Below are 19451 nucleotides of genomic sequence, written 5' to 3' on the forward strand. Positions count from 1 at the left end.
TTAATCCTTTCTTTTGAAACAGTATCTTGCTGTCTCCCAGGCTATAGGGTAATGGCATGATCATGGCTCACTTCAGCCTCGACCTCCTGGCCTTCAACCTCAGCTTCCTGAGTGTCTGAGACTACAGTCATGTACTACCCAACTAATTTTTAATTGAGACAGGGTCTTGGTTTGTCACCCAGGCTGGAATGCAGGTAGCAGGATCACGGCTTACTGCAGCTTTGACCTTCTGGGCTCAAGCAGTCCTCCCGCCCTAGCTTCCTGAGTAGCTGAGGCAACAGGCATGTGCTACCACACCTGGCTAAATTTCAAAATATTTTTGGTAGAGACAGGGTCTCACTATATTTCCCAGGCTGATCTTGAACACATGGGTTCAAGAGATCCTCCCTCCTCAGCCTCCCAAAGTGCGGGGATTATAGGCGTGAGCCATACACCTTGCCTATTCTAGATTTTAACCCCGTATAGCAGATACATGATTTGCAGATATTTCCTCACGTTCTGTAGGTTGTGTTTTCACTATTTATTTTGTCTTTTGATGTGCAGAAGTTTTTTGGTTTGATATAGTCCTGTTTGTCTATTTTGCTTTTGTTACCTTTGCTTTTGGTGGTGTATTTAAGACATCACTACCAAACCCAATGTCAGAAAGTGTTTTCTTCTAGAACTTTTATAGTTTTAAGTCTTACATTTAGGTCTTTGATCTACTTTGAGTTAATATTTGTGTATGGTATAAGGTGAGGTCCAAACTTTTGTATGGTGGAAATCCAGGTTTCCCAGCACCATTTGTTGAGGAGACTATTGTGTTAGATGTTTTTAAATGCCCTAAAATGATTAGTTTGTAAGATTTTCTATTTAAAGGATTGTTACACATTGAAATTTAGCTTTAACATTTTCTTATTGATATGGATAGAATTTCAAGTTTTGCAGGAATTATGCAGAATATTTTAACAGCGAGAGAGGTAATTTTTAAGTGGTCAGTTACGTCTTTAAGGAGTTTTGTTTTGTTTTTTTCCAAACCAACCTATGATATGTTAAGTTGTTTGGGTTTGTTTTGTTTTCTTGTTGTTTTTGAGACAGTCTCGTTCTGTCACCAGGTGCCAGGCAGGAGTGCAGTGGTGCGATCTCAGCTTACTGCAACCTCCACTTCCTGGGTTCAAGCAGTTCTCCTGCCTCACCCTCCCAAGTAGCTGGGACTACAGGTTCACACCACCACATCCAGCTAATTTTTGTATTTTTTAGTAGAGACAGGGTTTCACTGTGTTGGCCAGGATGGTCTTAATATCTTGACCTCGTGATCCGCCCGCCTCAGACTCCCAAAGTGCTGAGATTACAGGCGTGAGCCACCGCACCCGGCTATTTTGTTTTTTTTGAGATGGAGTCTCACTCTTGTCACTCAGGCTGGAGTGCAGTGGTGCAATCTCAGCTCACTGCAGCCTCTGCCACCCGGGTTCAAGTGATTACCATGGCTCAGCCTTCTAGGTAGCTGGGACTGCAGGCGTGCACCACCACAACCAGCTAATTTTTGTGTTTTAGTAGAGACAGGGTTTCACCATGTTGGCCGGGCTGGTCTCAAACTCCTGATCTCAGGTGATCCTCCCTCCTCGGCCTCTGAAAGTGCTGGGATTACAGGCGTAAGCCACCGCCCCTGGTCAGATTGAAATTTAATATAAGGTAATTTCCAAGTAGATCTTTTCCAAAGCCTAATGTATACTAAAATGTTTGTTGCTATGAGCTATTTCTTTAAGAAAAAAAAGTACTCTAATCCAAAACAAATATGTAGAAATCATTTGCATAATTTTTCCCTTCTTTTGCTTGTAGGGAAGCAGCTCGAGAGTGTCGTAGAAAGAAGAAAGAATATGTGAAATGTTTAGAAAACAGAGTGGCAGTGCTTGAAAATCAAAACAAGACATTGATTGAGGAGCTAAAAGCACTTAAGGACCTTTACTGCCACAAATCAGATTAATTTGGGATTTAAATTTTCACCTGTTAAGGTGGAAAATGGACTGGCTGGGCCACAACCTGAAAGACAAAATAAACATTTTATTTTCTAAACATTTCTTTTTTTCTATGCGCAAAACTGCCTGAAAGCAACTACAGAATTTCATTCATTTGTGCTTTTGCATTAAACTGTGAATGTTCAACACCTGCCTCCACTTCTCCCCTCAAGAAATTTTCAGCGCCAGGAATCATGAAGAGACTTCTGCTTTTCAACCCCCACCTTCCTCAAGAAGTAATAATGTGTTTACTTGTAAATTGATGGGAGAAATGAGGAAAAGAAAATCTTTTTAAAAATGATTTCAAGGCTTGCGCTGAGCTCCTTGATTGCCTTAGGGACAGAATTACCCCAGCCTCTTGAGCTGAAGTAATGTGTGGGCCGCATGCAGAAAGTAAGTAAGGTTGCAATGAAGAATTGTTGATTGCCAAATTGACATGTTTTCACATTCTCATTGTGAATTATGTAAAATTGTTAAGAGACCCTCTAAAAAAAACTTTAGTATCGTATTGAAGGAATTAGAAATGAATTCGGAGTGCTTTCTGTGTATGTTCTCTTCTTCAATACTGAAAATTTGTCCTTGGTTCTTAAAAGCATTCTGTACTAATACAGCTCTTCCGTAGGGCAGTTGTTGCTTCTTAATTCAGTTTTGTATGTGTTCAACATTTTTGAATACATTAAAAGAAGTAACCAACTGAATGAAAAATCATGGTATTTGAATTTTAAATTAAATCAAAATAAATAAAAGTACAAAACATATTTTAGTTAGTACTAAATTCTTAGTAAAATGCTGATCAGTAAACCAGTCCCTTGAGTTATACAATATTTTTAAATAAATGTTTTTGTCCTCACCTTCAAAAATATTTATATTGTCACTCATTTGCATAAAAAGGTATTTCTAATTTACTATTGCCCTTTGCACTTACATTATACCACTACCAAGAAAGCCTTCCAGATGTCAAAAAAGCAAAGTGATATATATTTGTTTATGAAGTGTTACATGTTGTAGAAAAATACTGACTTTAAATCTTTTCCATATTAACATAATTTAACAGAGAATCTCTAGTGATTTTTTTAAATGAAAGAAGTTGTAAGGATATAAAAAGTACGGTGTTAGATATGCACAAGGGAAGTTATTTTCAGACATTTGAATGACTGCTGTACTGCAATATTTGGATTGTCATTCTTACAAAACATTTTTTTGTTCTCTTGTAAAAAGAGGAGTTATTAATTCTGCTTTAGCTTTCCAATATGCTGTATAGCCTTTGTCATTTTAATTCCTGATTAAAACAGTCTGTTTTTGTGTATATCATACATTGTTTTCAGTACCACTTTTAATTATTGCTAATTTTATTCACTAAGTTCGATAAATCTAACACTCTTTAAAAAGAAAAACTAAGGTGGATTTTTAAAATTGGATACTGACATAATGTTAGATTATAATTTGTCATTTGGGGCCGGGCGCAGTGACTCACCCCTGCAATCCCACCACTTTGGGAGACCGAGGTGGGCGGATCTCCTGAGGTCAGGAGTTCAAGACCAGCCTTGGCAACATGGTGAAACCCCGTCTCTACTAAAAATAAGAAAAATAGCTGGGTGTGGTGGCGGGCACCTGTAATCCCAGCTACTTGGGAAGCTGAGGCAGGAGAATTGCTTGAACCCGGGAGGTGGAGGTTGCAGTCAGTAGAGATAGCACCACTGCACTCCTGTGTGGGTGACGAGTGACAGTCACCAGAAAAATAAAAATTATTTTTTAAAAGTTCTCATTTGGGAAGGAAATTCTTACTTTTGAAAAAGAGTCAAGACACTTAGAGAACTAATGTTTTATATTTAGTCATGAGTTATTTTAAAAAGTTAAGCTTGTTTAACAACAAAATGTGAAGATTTAAGTGTTAATTGCTGGATCCATTTTAAGAAGAAAAATTTCAATTAACATTTGTAAATGGTATATTTTTGTTTGTAACAAAGCATTGTCTTTTTTCAAGGATGAACAGTTTATGAAGGAGCATCATTCTAAGAATTGAGTGATGTAGTCTTATGTTTGGACAATTCACCAAATTCTCAAGAAGGCTTTCAAACAACTATAAAGTTTGATGTTTGTCCTGCTGAGCTAAAAATTGCATAAAAATTGTTTGTGTAACAGCGTAGATGTCATTTTTTAAAACTGATTTAACAGAAATCAAAGTCACAATTATGTTCACAAATTGGAATTATTTCTTAGAGTCAAAATGTCTGATTGAACATTTTGAATGTTGTAAGTGTCATAAATGAAAAATTACCTGGTGTTTAGCAGTTTGTATTCTCTAAAGCTTTTTTTCAAAAGTTGAGGCTTTCTACTTATTGGGAAGTTGGTGGTCTTCTTAGTCCCTGATCAGTGAAGGCAATCACATTCATATGAGCTGGATGGATTTATAAGTTATAAAGACCTTGTCTTTCATACCTTGAGGACGATTGCACTGGTTTGAAGTCAGTTACTTAATTATGAGTGATTAAAGTGAGGTGAGAATTGTATCCATTGCTACATCTGTTTTAGACGCTTGGCAAGACTTGAAGATTTCAGTTTATAAAGATAAAAATCAAGCATCTTTTGTGCAGGTTTTTTTCTTTTTTTAATGCAAGAATGGTGGGGAGGTGTTTGTAAGCATGAAATTTTGAGAATCTTTATTAAGAAAATGGCATAATTTTTAAAAATCTTGTAGCCAAGAACATATGTGGCCACATTAGCAGTAATAAATGTTTTTCTCTTCATATTGGCCAAAAGGGAATAAAAATGTCATCATAGGAATTTGTACATATGCTACTGATTTGCCTAGAAAATAGCAAGTTTGGTATTGCTCACTTTGCAAATATAGGGCCATGTGGCACTTTTATCTATAGGACAGATTAACTCTAATAAAAATGAAGTGGGGAGGGGTTTATTTTTGATATATTACTCTTATGAGTTTTCAAGCTTTGATAGTGTTTAACTGAAAAGTGGCTTAGAAAGGGCTAGATCCAATGTGTTCATTATTATTAAACAATTGCTATCAGATACAATTTTAAGTTCATTGTTTTTCAAACTCAAGTACCATATTGGCAACCATAATATTGTCATAGGTGCTCTCTTTGTTTAGATATTCTTGGGGGGGGGTAGCATTTGTATAATATATGTGTACATATATATATATATATATACATATACAGTATATAATCTAAAGCTCTGAGAGCTCTTAAGTCAGGAATGCTGAGTATTATAGTATATTGAGGTCAGATGAAATTTTACATTTTTGTGTGTTCTGTTGCATCCCTTCTGGTAGTTTCTATGACTGCATTACTTCAGCACTCACGATTGATTTTATCTTCTAATTTTCTTCCAAGTATTTTATTTTAATTAGTTTTCTTTGGCTTGATACTTTTAAATGTTACTAGTCACTTGAAAGCTTCTCCCCCAGAAGTATTTGGTATTTATGCTTTGTCTGTGGCAGCTATAACAGTGGTAAGAACATTTTGAAGATAGCTTTTTAAAGGAACCACTGATTTTTTCAAAAATCATCCTGGGGGAGGAATTTTGGCATTTCATTTGAGCAGGGATTTTGTCAGAAAATGTGTTTTGACGGTAGGTCAGCAGCAGTGCTAGACTCTGAAAGCACAATACCAGTCAGGCACCCATCCCATCAGATGTCATCTGGCTGAAGTTTATCTCTGTCTCTCAGGACAAATCCCTAATATCTTTTTGACCTTTTGGGGTGACAAGTGGAATCATACAAAGGCTTAGGAAGAAATAAGTTTGTTTAAACCAGGATGCTTTTACTTACTTGAAGTGACTTCAATCTGGATTTCTCTTCATATTTAACAAGTTTTTAATTCTAGGATCAGCTACAGTCAGCTATTAGCATAAATTGGTCTCGTTTATTTTGAAGATCATGGCTGCTTCATTTTGCAGGATTAAATAGGGCTAATATATCTTAAAGTTAAGATCTTGAATTAAAGTGGGTTTTAGAAATAGTGTTATATACCTTTTTAGTTATTTTAGAGAGGCTTTTTGTTGCCTTTGTAGCCCTGAAAGCTTTTGGTATATTTTCCCCCCATGGGCCTGATAGAAAAGTTGTATATTTATTTGGATTATATTTACATTCTGTCCTTTGTAAATGTTTGGCGTAACTTGCACTTTTAAAAATGACCCAGTTTGGGTATTAGCAACTTAAGAAATTCCCTCATCAAGTAATTCTCAAATTTTTGGTCTTCTCCTGTCTTCAAGTCATTTGACTTTTTAAATGGAAGTTTTTCATTGATTAAAATATTTTAGCACCTAAAAGCTAGCCTTAAAAACAGCTTTAAAGAAAAACATCAGGAAATTAGATACAACTAACCCAGTTAATTAAAAGACGGGCTCAAACCTTGTTTTATTCTTTTTCATCTTGGATAGATTGAAGGAAAAATAAGTGAATAATATTTTTGATTTTTAATGAAACTTTATCCTCATCACAACATTAATACTGTATAGAGTATGCCAAAATATCCATTAATTTGTCTAGAATAGTAAAATACTTTAAAGCCATTGTCTTCATAGAGACCACATGTAATAACCATAAATTATTTTCATTTTTAATGGCTTTGTTAACATCAAGGAAATGCCTAACTTTGACTGCCTAAATTTGACTGATTTCAGATGAGGAAGGAGAATGCGTGCATAAATTAAGCCTGTAGGTGAAGAGTTGTGAGATAAATTTGTTCACTCAGTTGTACAAAGCACAACTAGAACTTTTTGTTGGGTGGCTTACACACATCTTGAAAATTTTAAATGTAATAATGTTGACTTTATTTAAAGTTGACTACACAGTCACTATTGTATACTAGGAACTGGTTTCCTTGACATTCTAGAATCAATGGCTAGGAGAGGCATTGATCTTTGAGGGGCTGAACATATCATGAAGCTGAGTCAGTATGGAAAATTTTCATATAAACAGGGTGCTGAAGTTCCATCTGTCTCATCTGCTTATGATAAGTTCTTACTGATTAGTGAATGTAGCGTAAGCCTTTGTATGTGTCCTCAGGGGGCAGACTGACTTTAAGAGGGACCAGATAACGTTTGAATGGAGGGATTATATTTCAGGTGTTTTAGCTTGAAATTTATTTTTTAAAAAAAGAAAAACTTTAAAAATATATAAATAAAATAGAACAAAGCCAGTGATGCAAGCTGATACTATAAACGGGCAGTTTTAGCACAGAAAGAAAATACTGACCTGTCTACATTCTGGTACGGTGGGTACAGGTCCCAGCTGGGTATGACATGATATATTTTTAATTATTCTCACCAGCAAGTAAAAGGAAAAAATGAACAATCTTCTGGAAATGTCTGTGAAAAGGATCAAAGAGTAGGATATTCACATTTGACGTAACAATACTTGTCTATAGAGGTATGGCATTTCCAAGCTTTTGTCTAAAGAGCATCTCAGAGATACGAAAGCAATTCTGAGATAGTTTAAAAATTGATAGGGAAGGAAGAAAATCCCTGCAAATAATGATCTTATGTTTGTTGGCCAAGTGAAATGATCTATCATTGTGTTTGGGAGGTTTTATTTTCTTATGTTTTTTTAAATTGAATTGATAAATGCTTTATAGATCTATCTTTATCCAAGTGCCACTCCAATTTGTATATGTAATAAAATTATTTATATTAAAAGTGGGAAATAATTTGTCAACTTTGTTTGAGTATAGATTTATTAGGGGTGGCAAAGAAGAGTGCTGGTTAGCAGTTTTCCATGTAAAATTGTCCTTGACTGATTTGTCCACTTGTCAGCTGTTAACTCCCCCACTCCCCAAAAAAGGAGTTTTTTTCTAACCCAGATGTATCACTTAAAACTTTTTGGAAACAAAATAATCAGGGAAGTTCCTAGAGAGAAAGGGGTTTGGCTTTTTGGTTTTTCCTTAAGGATTGGGGTAAAGAATATTTCCCCCAAAACTGTCAGCACAAAACAGGGTATTGATTTTTAACTCTGATGTTTCTATTGGAGTTGAATACTAAATAAATAACTATAATGAGGGAAATACATTTCTAATAAAATTCCCTACATTCTAGAAACATCCCTGTTTTAATTTTTTTTACCTAAATCTTTTGTGCTTTATGTGTAAAGAAAAAAATGTACTGAGTTACAATGCATTTTATTAACACTATGTACATAATAGCTGCTTTGTGTTCAGAATGGTAGCAGTTGCTTTGTATATTAAAGTGATCCTTGTGAATTTGTGAAATATTGTCATAAAGTGCTTTTTCTTACTGTAATCTTTGTGGTATCAACTGTCATAATGCTCTTTTTACACAAACATTTATGTGCAGCCACATAAACATGCTTTTCAAAACCCTGCAAGTCTCTTTTTTGGGGATGGGATCTCTATTTTGTTGGGGCTTCTTGCTAGTAGTGTCAAGCCATGTTTTATCGGACTTGGGTTTATTAATTTTGTTAAATAAGCAAAAGTTAAAATATATCACAAGCTTGTGTTTGAAGGCAACAAAACTGTAATTCAGACAAGAAGAACGTGTCTTCAGTTACTGTGTCCCTATCTTTCAGGACAAGACCTGTTTTTCAGTAAGATTGAATGAGTGCCTGTTTAGATTTGTAGATGTTACTGTCCAGGTGACTAATGGAGACATCACATGACCAGCTGTCTCTGATGTCATAAAACACACATGTTCACTGAAAGGACAATAAGAATATATATACCTTCTCAGGTATCCTTGCAATTCTAAAACTCTATGATCATAAAAATTGGAAGGAATGGGGAGGGGATGTGATTAATCTTTGCTTAAGATATAAGAATAAAAATTACGGGCCGGGCGCGGTGGCTCACACCTGTAATCCTAGCACTTTGGGAGGCCGAGGTGGATGGATCACCTGAGATCAGGAGTTCAAGACCAGCCTGGCCAACATGGTGAAACCCCATCTCTAAAAAAAAAAGAATAAAAATTACTATTAACTTCTGAAATAAGTTGAAACATCTGAAAATAAGCCGCTACATTATTTGTTATGTTTTTTCTTTACTGCCAAGATGTGTTCAAGCCTGCTGTGCCTACCATTGTATTAGAATAATGAACTTCAGTTCTACAAAGATGATTACACAATTCACTGCAGAAAATGAGACACTTTTGAGAGTGACATTAATTACAAGTGGGGGGGCGATAGGCATTAACCAGGATTGTTCTGAGCAAATCAGAATCTGAAGTCACCCTGTCACAGTCACATGCTTGGACCTTCCGGAAAAGATTGCCCATCTTCTCTTCATTGTCATTTGACCAGGCACTGAAGTGACAAGACCATCCTTGAGATGGGCATCCAAAAATAAAATTCTGATGCATTTTTAGTTTTAGCGCTCACTTCTCCACTGAAGTCTAGACATACATATGTCATTTACACTCAGGCTATAAAACACAGGCCCAGGACAAAACTCTTAACTTTTCCCCCAAATCTTCCTTCAGCTAGTTTTTGCATCTCATAAGTGGTGCCACTATCCATCCGTTAAATTGTTTAGGGCAAACCCAGAAAAGCACTACCTTAATTAAGATGCAATTCACATAAAATTAACTTTTTAAGTGAACAGTTAAGTAGCAGTACATCCACAATGGTGAACTTCTATCTACGTAGTTCCAAAACATTCTCATCACTCCAACATAAAGCCCCATACTCATTAGGCAGTTACTCTCCATTTTCTCCTCCCCCATGTCCCCTGGCAACCATCAATCTGCTTCCTGTTTCTGTGGATTTACATCTGGATATTTCATGTGAGAATCATACAATATGTGTATTACTTTTTTGATCTAGCTTCTTTAACGTCTTGTTGAGGTTCATCTATTGTAGCTTGTTATCAGTACTTCAATCCTTTTTATAGCTAAGTAATAATATTCCCTTGTAAGTATATACCACAAGTTTACCCATTAATCCAGTTGAGTTGTTTCTACAGTTTGGCTAATGTTCATAGTGCTGTTATGAACATTCCTATACAAGTATTTGAGTCTCTGTTTTCAGTTATTTGGGTTATAAGCCTGAGAGTGGAGTTGCTAGGTCATACTGAAATTTTACATTTAACTTTTTGAGGACTGTTCAACTTTCCCTCAGCAGCTGTACCATTTTGCCTTCCACCATTGATATATGAGGGTTCCAGTTTCCCCACACCTTCACCAACACTTATTTTGCCATTTAAAAAATTATAGCCATCCTCATGGGTGTGACCTTTCATTAAGGTTTTCATTTGCATTTCCCTGATTACTGATATGGAGCATCTTTTCTTGTGTTTGGCCACCTGTATATCTTTGGAGAAATGTCTGTTCAAGTCCTTTGCTCACTGAATTTTTGTTGTTGGATTCTGAGTTCCTTATATATTCTGGCTACTAGGCCCTTATAGTTTCTCCTGTAAGTTTTTGCTTTCTTGACAATGTCCTCATTCTTAAACTTACTTTATGTAATATGTACACTTGTAAAAACAAAAATCATGCAAAAGGGCAAACTGTTAAAAATCAGTTTTCTGTGTTGTTTTTAGTGACAATCTGTGCATATATATACAAATATAATGTATGTTTTCCCTCTCCCTTTTTTACACAAAAGGTAGCTACAAACAGTGGTTTATAAACTGCTGCCATTGTACAGATACAGTTTAACCAGTACCCTCATTTGGGTACATTTTGGTTGCTTGAAACTTTTGACTGTTACAGATATAAACAGGTTGGTAACTAGGTCTGCACACCTTATTGTATCTCCAGGATACTGAGAAGTAAAAGTTGTTTCTGAATTATGGTTTTTTTTCATATTTGGAGATTGTTTCCTAATGATTATTAGGTATCTGCTAAACAATTTTTATCAACTTAATGTTGATTAGTATTTTTATGTCAAACTTTACAGTCTATGCATTTTTTCCGGAAGAAAAATTAGAAGTGGCACAAACAGACTTAACATAAGGTTGTGAAGTAGGTAGGCTTTTTATCATCTGTTAACACTGTTTTCTAATCTCATCCTCAGAAACAACTTCTCAGCAACGAAACAAGTTTTCAGTATGCCATCTTGTCTAGCATTATTAAATTTTTAACCCTTCTCTGGTTGTAGAAGTAAAGGTGTAACATGATTTTAAAGCAGAAAGAGCTAACAATTAAATCCTCAAGTTGGGTCGGGCGAGCATTTTAGCTGGATTACCTGAGGTCGAGTTTGAGACCAGCCTGACCAACCTCGTGAAACCCCATCAAGGCTGAGGCAGGAGAATCGCTTGAACCCAAGAGGCGGAGGTTGCAGTGAGCTGAGATCGTCCCATTGCACTCCAGAGCCTAGGCAACAGAGCAAGACTCCAGCTCAAAAAACAAAAAAAAAAAAATCCTTAAGTTTTAAGGTAAAACAGAGCTAAGGACTGTCCAGTGTCATACTGTTCATGTCAGTGCTAAGAACACAAGTCTCCAGTTTCCCAGAGCAGGGTTCTCGATACTCACTACACTTACTGACCACATTCGTGTTAAAGACCTTGAGAAAGCTGCTTTTCTCTAGGTAGAGCTTCTGGGGAGCAGTGAGGTTATGACCGTTCCTCTAACACTAACACAAATTATAAGTCTGTTTTACCAACTATTAAGCGAAGCCCTATATCTAGGGCCACTTAACGGTACTGGGTACATTATACCGTGATTTTTAAAAGTACTTTAAAATTTTATTTGTGTTAATTTTTAAAGAATTGGCAGTAAATGCTTCCCATAAACAGCAATTAAATGGTATTGATTATTGGAGGTGAATCTTTTACATTAATTTATGGTAATTTTGTTATTCAGAGTATGTCTGGATACTTTAATATCCCTGAGAATTTATTTCTCCCATACCTTGGGCAAGGAGAAATGAAGCACATAAATTAGGTATATGGTAACTCATCTGTAAAGGAATATGTATTTTTCATGAGTCAGTGTGAGCTCCCTTTATGAACAGGGCACCATGTTACCAGTTGAAATATAGAATGTAAGGCCGAGGCAGGCAGATCACCTCAGGTCAGGAGTTCAAGACCAGCCCGGCCAACATGATAAAACCCCATCTCTACTAAAAATACAAAAAATTAGCCAGGCGTGGTGGCAGACGCCTGTAATCCCAGCTACTCAGGAGGCTGAGGCAGGAGGATCACTTGAAGCCAGGTGGTGGAGATTGCAGTGAGCCGAGATCACACCACTGCCCTCCACTGCAGCCTGGGCAACAAGAGCAAAACTCCATCTTAAAAAAAAATATGTATGTATATACACACACAGAGGGAGAGAGAGAGAGAATATAAGCTATCATCCTTGCCTTTTAGGAGCAATGTATTTACTAAAACATTCCAAATGTTGTTATTCTGCCCTGAGTTTGCAATCTAGTGTTCAGTTAACAGATAAAAGCATTTTGATCAACTACTATTTGAAGATAGTATCCAGGCCATCTACTATGAACTAAAGCAAGCTACACTTAAGTGATAATCTACTAGGAAACAGCATTTACAGTGGGGTTCCAAGAACCTGGTGTCATACATACATTTTAACACAGCATCTTGGCAGCAGTATTTGATATTAGTTGGTGGAAAAGCTAGTGATACCCATGGGATTTCTTAACTGCATAACTGTTTAAAGAAATTGGGCAATGTGAGTGAGAATCAAGACTTAGTAAAATAGGTTTGGATTAGGTTTCTATCTTAAGGACAAAATAAGCACACTTAAAATGTACATTTATGGAATAAAATAAGTAAAAAAATATGGCCCAACTTCACTGACAATGGTAGTGGACACTGGTGTACTGCCCAGATACGCGCGTGCTCTCTCTCTCTCTCCTCTCTCTCTCACACACACACACACACACACCCCACACCTGAAACACTCATTTCTCCAGCTTCTGGGAGTGTTGGTGGCTGATACTCCCAGTTGAGTCCCTCTTAAGTCTTCAGCCTTAGACCCTTGTATCCACTAGTCCACACAGGTTCATAAAGGCCCATCACCCTACCTCAATATGGCCTAACTGCAGGACCATCTCAACTCTAAAGCATTAGCTGAGAACTTTCCCAAGCTACATCTAGCCCAATTTCTTCCTCTTTCCCAGTCTGTCTGCTTTCCAAGATCAGAAAATTCATCTTGGAAAAAGTATTCCCATTTAAACCTTTCACACCATAATCTCAGTCTACTTCCCCAAGGAACCTGACCTGTGACAACATTCTAAACCCAAAGCCAAGAAAATTACTTGGACAACCCAACTATATCTGCTGATTGTTTTTTTCTTGCCTGTGCTTCTAATTTGTAGGGCAAGGGAAAAAACTACCTTCAACCTTTTCTAATTCTTAATGTTTTATGAAAACGGAAAACATAACCCAAGAACAGCTTACCTCATTCGGTAGAACATCCAGGCATATTGTTGAAGCTCCCCACCTCTATCCCACCCTGCCCCATCCATTTTAATACCCTTCTTTAAAGTTAGGGATCTTAAAGAAACTGAACTCCAATTCATATATGCATTTCTAATAATATACCTAAGTGGGACTGGCTTGTCATATGGTGTTGGTGATACTGCCAGGTTTTATTTTGTTGTAAACGACCTTCCATGTTCATGGTACAGTACTGACATTTTATGGATTCAGTAAGCTATGGATATTTCCATTCCATGTGTATTAGAATTGTGTTGAACTGGTATATCACAAAATGCTCACAACATTTAATCCATCTTTATTAAAGTAAAATTGCTATTTCAATATATGTAGAAAACAACATACTGGGTGTTTTCACCTCTGAGATAAAGGTTCAAAAGGAAGAAAAGGTCCTGTTTTTAAGATTTTATAAAAGAAATCTACTAGTTACCAAATACTGTATTGAGATTGTAATATTCTTGCAGTCTAAATTTTTTTAAGCTATTGTTTAAATTTTTGCATTGTAAAAAGAAAATTCCATGTGTACGTGAGATGTCAAAGTGTATCAAAGATAATCCTAAAACAATGTATCATTTAACCCAAAGTCAATGCCTTTTAAATGGAATACATCTTTTTCATTATTTGGTTATGAAATATACAGAAGGTATGGCGGAAGCAACAATGGAAGAGGCAGAAGCATTCTTGGCCCTCAAGAAGCTTACAGTCTGTGGGGTAATACCAACATTGAATGAGCAGCTACAAGTACAATACAAAAGGAGCTTACCTCTCATGGAGGGATGAAATTTTAAAGTACTTTTAATGACATCCTATGCATTATTAAGGAACATGGAAAGCTCAGGAAAGAATTACATTGAAACAACATTTGAGCAAGGAAAAGCAGAAAAGGAAAACTATAGCTGTTGACTTGAAATAGACAACCTCTTCAAGTCCAAGATTTCAGGTGCTTTCAAAAAGTAATTGAAATTTTATTTGTACTTAATTCCTTTATATATAAAAACCTGGAATTAAGGCAAAATGCATGAAATCAGACCACAAAAACTCATATCCTACTCAATCAACTAAAAGTTTTTAGGACCTAAATGGGGCAAAACATTTCAACAGCACTAACAGCTCAAGGAATGTATGTTAAACCTTTTATTTTACATCCTGAAAATTAGAAAACGCGGATAAACATTGTATATATCAGAAGGTTTTAAAAATAATTTGTATGATTTAATCTTACTAAAGAAAACTTACTCATTTAAAGACATCTTTACACCAGCCTTTCATATCATCAGTGGAAACTGTTTATTAAGAGTAGTATGGAATACAGAAACAGCATAAACCAAAATCTCACTCTTAATCCTTTAACGTTAATTGGATTTCAGAGTGAGTAAAGTATGACTAAAAATCACTGCAGTGGGAGGAGGCACTGCTTTGTTTTAAAACCACACATGTGCTTTGTTGCCTGAGAACCTTGGGGTCAGACTTTTTGTACAGTAAGCCATTTCATTAAATATGGTTAGATTTGCAGTCTAAGACCTCAAGTGACCCACTCAATAACAATATTCTTATAAATTATAGCCAATTATAAGTCCTCCTTCTGGTTTCTCTTCTGTGCTTCGTAAATATGTACATCTTTTTCAGGATCGTAATGAACCTTTCTCACAGTAAACTGCCTCTCCAGCATTGCTAAGAAGTTGTTATCCCGTTCATAGCGAATTCGGCATGCTAAAAGAATCACGGAGTGATTGCTACAGAGATGTTCCAGTGTTTGAAGAAGATCTGTGAATGTTTCTTCTAAATATATGATATCAGCTCCAAGTATCAAGTCAAATTCTCCAGGAGAAAAACTCCCCAGATTCTGTCCCCAAGTCAGCTCCTTAACAACAGCTTTGGATTGGATATGAGGAGGTAAGTTGGCTTGAACGTTTGATTTAAGAAATTCTAATGCTACTTTTCGATCTGTGATAGTCACATGAGCACCTACAATGCGGGACAAAGAAAAAGTGATGTCCACATCAGTACAACTCTGTTAGGTAGAGAGGGGGTCAAGTTAAATGTAAGAGTGTCTCTAAATATTGCATCTGATATGCAGAGTATCAATCATGCCTTTCATGGACAGCTGCAATAAAACAATGACTCATAGTTCCTTTTGCACTATTCGTAAAAATGAATCTTGACTTGCCTCTATGACATACCTGCTATTTGCTAAAATTGTGCCTATAAATTGCAGAACTGGGGCCAGGCTAGGTGGCTCACACCTGTAACCCAGCACTCTGGGAGGCCAAGGCAGGCAGATCACCTGAGGTCAGGAGTTCGAGACCAGCAGAACCAATATGGAGAAACCTCATCTCTACTAAAAATATAAAATTAGCCAGGCGTGGTAGTGCATACCTATAATCCCAGCTACTCGGGATGCTGAGGCAAAAGACTCACTCGAACCTGGGAGGTGGAGGTTGCAGTGAGCCAAGATCACATCGTTGCACTCCAGGCTGGGCACCAAGAGTGAAACTCCATCTCAAAAAAAAAAAATTGCAGAATTGGCTGGGCACAATGGCTCATGCCTACAATCCCAGCACTTTGGGAGGCCAAGGCAGGTGGATCACCTGAAGTCAGGAGTTGGAAGACTAGCCTGGCCAATGTGTCCCATTAAAAATACAAAATTAGCTGGGCATGGTGGCATGTGCCTATAATCCCAGCTACTCGGAGGCTGAGGCAGGAGAATAGCTTGAACCTGGGAGGCAGAGGCTGCGGTGAGCAGAGATCTCGCCACCACACTCCAGTCTAGGCGACAAAAGCAATCCACCTCAAAAAAAAAAAAAAATTGCAGAATTAACCAGTGATACAGGCTGATGCTTCTGAATTCTGCCAACAAAGCTGGCCCATACTGTATTCATTAGGTCACTATCTTTAAGCCAGTTGGCCACAGGATAAAATGGAATCCAAGAATGAAGAATCTCGGAGCAGGCCAGGTGTGGTGACTCACGCCTGTAATCCCAGCACTGAGGGAGGCTGAAGTGGGAGAAGCCCTTGAGCCCAGGAGTTCAAGACCAGCCTGGGCAACACAGGGAGACTCCACCTCTACAAATATTTTTTTTTTAAATTAAGCACAGTGCACACCTGTGGTCCTAGCTACTCAGGAGGTAGGCGTGGGAGATCATGTGAGCCTGGGAGGTCGAGGCTGCAGTGAACTGTTACTGTGCCAATACACTCCAGCCTGGGCAACAGAGCAAGACCTGGTCTCAAAAAAAATAAAAAATATCTGGGAGCAGACTATTATTGCAAAGATGGCAACATACTAAACACAGGGAAAGGCTGTTTTTTGAGGTTAAAGTTTAAAAAAGAATCATGGAAGAGATAAACTGGCTACTAAGAAATCCCAGTCCAACAATTCAAGATGAGATTTGAGATAAAAAAAAAAAAAAAAGAAATCCCAGTCCACTTCTCCTTAGGTTGTTATGAAGCAGCCAACATATGTGTTTTACATTTATAATTACTGAAAAATTATAAGCTTAAAAATTATGGCCGGGCGCGGTGGCTCACGCCTGTAATCCCAGCACTTTGGGAGGCCGAGGCGGGTGGATCACGAGGTCAAGAGATCGACACCATCCTGGTCAACATGGTGAAACCCCGTCTCTACTAAAAAAATGCAAAAAGTTAGCTGGGCATGGTGGCGCGTGCCTGTAATCCCAGCTACTCAGGAGGCTGAGGCAGGAGAATTGCCCGAACCCAGGAGGCGGAGGTTGCGGTGAGCCGAGATCGCGCCATTGCACTCCAGCCTGGGTAACAAGAGCAAAACTCCGTCTCAAAAAAAAAAAAAAAAAAAAAAAAAATTACTTAGCTGTATTACAGTCATATAGGTTAAAATGCTTGTTCTTAATGCTAAGTCTCTACACACAGTGTAGAAAATTAAACTGTTTCTTATGGATTGTTGACAAAAAGATCAATTTTTTTGAACCAACGTAAGAGAAGACCAAACCCTTAAGGTGAAGCAAGCACATAAGGTCAGGTCTGATCCGCTTCATCTACGTTGTAGTTAAGATATAATATGTGTAATCCTCTTTATTTCTGGTCCCAGAAATTCTGAAATTTAAAATTATGTTTCCATCTTTCATAAAATTATTTCTCATTTCCATCCTTCTTCAGTTTGTAATCTTCATAGGTAATCCCCCACAGGATTCCAGGCTAGTTGCAGTAAGCACTATTTCAGTAGCAGCTTATATTCAGTGTTTCTTGACACATAAATTAGGGCAGTAATTCAATTTGAAATTTACAGTCCTCGTATGAGATACTGATGAAACTGTTCAAGTTGGCCAAGTGTGGTGACTCACGCTTGTAATCACCACACTTTGGGAGGCCAAGGCGGGTGGATCACAAGGTCAGGAGTTTGAGGCCAGCCTGTCCAATATGGTGAAACCCCATTTCTACTTTAAAAAAAAACAAAACAAAAACAAAAATTAGCCAGGCATGATGGTGCATGCCTAAAGTCCCAGCTACTTGGGAGGCTGCAGCAGGAGAATTGCTTGAACCCGGCAGGCGGAGGTTACAGTGAGCCAAGATTGTGCCACTGCACTCCAGCCTAGGCAACAGAATGGGACTTTGTCTCAAAAAAAAAAAAAAAAAAGAAGAAGAAAAGAGAAAGAAAATGCCCAAGTTGTTAGATTTTACAAGCGTGTACCTACCACTTTGACCATTCGTTGCTAGACAGTGTGTTACCCAATGGGCAGATTTCGATGATAGTTTTCATCTCTTCTGACAGTAAAAATTGCAGACAGTCAGGCCAAGTGGCTCATACCTGTAATTCCAGCACGTTGGGAGGCCAAGGCAGGAGCATCATTTAAGCCCTGGAGTTCGAGACCAGCCCTGACAACATAGAGAGATCCCAACTCCACAAAAAAATTTAAAAATTAGCCAGGTGTGGTGGCACTATTCAGGAGGCTGAGTTGGGAGGATTGCTAGAGCCCAGGAGGTCAAGGCTGCACTTAAAGAACAATTTTAACTTAGCACTTAAAGAACAAGTATTTTCACCTACATTCCTGTCATACAATTCAGTAATTGTTAAGCTTATAATTTTCCAGTGATTACCTATGTATTGCCTAAACACATATAGATTGGCTGTTTCATGACAGCCTAAGGAGAGGTGGACTGGAATTTCTTAGCCAATTTCTCTCTTCTATGATTTATTTTTTTTTTTAAGACAGAGTTTTGCTCTTGTTGCCCAGGCTGGAGTGCAATGGCACGATCTTGGCTCACTGCAACCTCTGCCTCCTGAGTTCAAGCAAGTCTCCTGCCTCAGCCTCCCAGGTACCTGCGATTACAAGCATGCACCACACCTGGCTAATTTTGTACATTTTAGTAGAGACGGGGTTTCTCCATGTTGGTCAGGCTGGTCTTGAACTCCTGAACTCAGGTGATCCGCCCACCTCAGCCTCCCAAAGTGCTGGGATTACAGGTATGAGCCAATGTACCCAGTTCTTTGTTTTTCGTTTTTAATGTATAAGATGGGTTTTGCCATGTTGTCCAGGCTGGCCTCCAACCCCTGGGCTCAAGCAATCCACCCACCTTGGCCTCCTGAAGTGCTGAAATTACAGGTATGAGCCACTGTATGCAGCCCTATCATTCTTTCTAAAATTTTAGCCTCACAAAAGTCTTTCCCTATTTTTGGCATTTTGTCATGTGAGCAGTGTGCCATGGTCATGCCACTGCACTCCAGCCTGTGCAACAGAGTGAGACCCTATCTCTTTAAAAAAACATTGCAGATAGCCTCTTCCAGGGTTTGAGCTAGAACTGTATCTCTCCGAATTTCCTAACAGTACACAGAGCACTCTGCAGGCAATATTGGAGTGACTGAGTCATTTGCACCTCACCTCAGTATTCGTTTTACCAGCTCATAGATAAAGGCCTTCTCTAATGCCTGTCCCAGGCATTTCAAGGGCTACTTCTAATCTGGTAGATATTCCAGAAGTCTGAATACGGTCTTAATGTCAGCTGACCACTCCCTATAATTCCACATATATCTGAATGACTACCATCAGCCATGGGACAGAAACCTCTCCCCTCATACAGCTTACATTCAAGTGAGATACAGGCAGTAAGATGTTTTTAA

General features: G+C 37.8%; 2 protein-coding genes across 9 annotated transcripts in view; one reads left to right on the forward strand and one right to left on the reverse strand.

The window, feature by feature from the left end:
* CREB1 (cAMP responsive element binding protein 1) overlaps window positions 1-8330 on the forward strand; it is a 51643-nt gene extending 43313 nt beyond the window's left edge. For all 3 annotated transcript variants that reach the window (XR_001830413.2, XM_017546695.2, XM_017546696.2), the window contains one exon: window positions 1816-8330. Coding sequence is in view for 2 of the 3 variants with exons in the window: in XM_017546695.2 (XP_017402184.1) it covers window positions 1816-1960 (145 nt within the window). In the remaining variant the exon portion in view is untranslated. The remainder of the gene's footprint in view (window positions 1-1815) is intronic.
* The window catches only part of METTL21A (methyltransferase like 21A), a 32621-nt gene continuing 15080 nt past the window's right edge, over window positions 1911-19451 (reverse strand). For 4 of the 6 annotated variants that reach the window (XM_017546699.2, XM_017546703.2, XM_017546702.2 and 1 more), the window contains exon 4: window positions 13642-15328. In XM_017546699.2, coding sequence (XP_017402188.1) covers window positions 14931-15328 — 398 coding nt within the window. In that variant the 3' untranslated portion in view covers window positions 13642-14930. Of the gene's footprint in view, window positions 2017-13641; window positions 15329-19451 lie in introns of those variants that run through there. The other 2 variants (XM_037745056.1, XM_037745055.1) reach the window with 2 other exon arrangements.

The sequence above is a fragment of the Cebus imitator genome, unplaced genomic scaffold (genome assembly GCF_001604975.1).
Source record: "Cebus imitator isolate Cc_AM_T3 unplaced genomic scaffold, Cebus_imitator-1.0 Scaffold191, whole genome shotgun sequence".
In the NCBI taxonomy this organism is placed as follows: Eukaryota; Metazoa; Chordata; class Mammalia; order Primates; family Cebidae; genus Cebus; species Cebus imitator.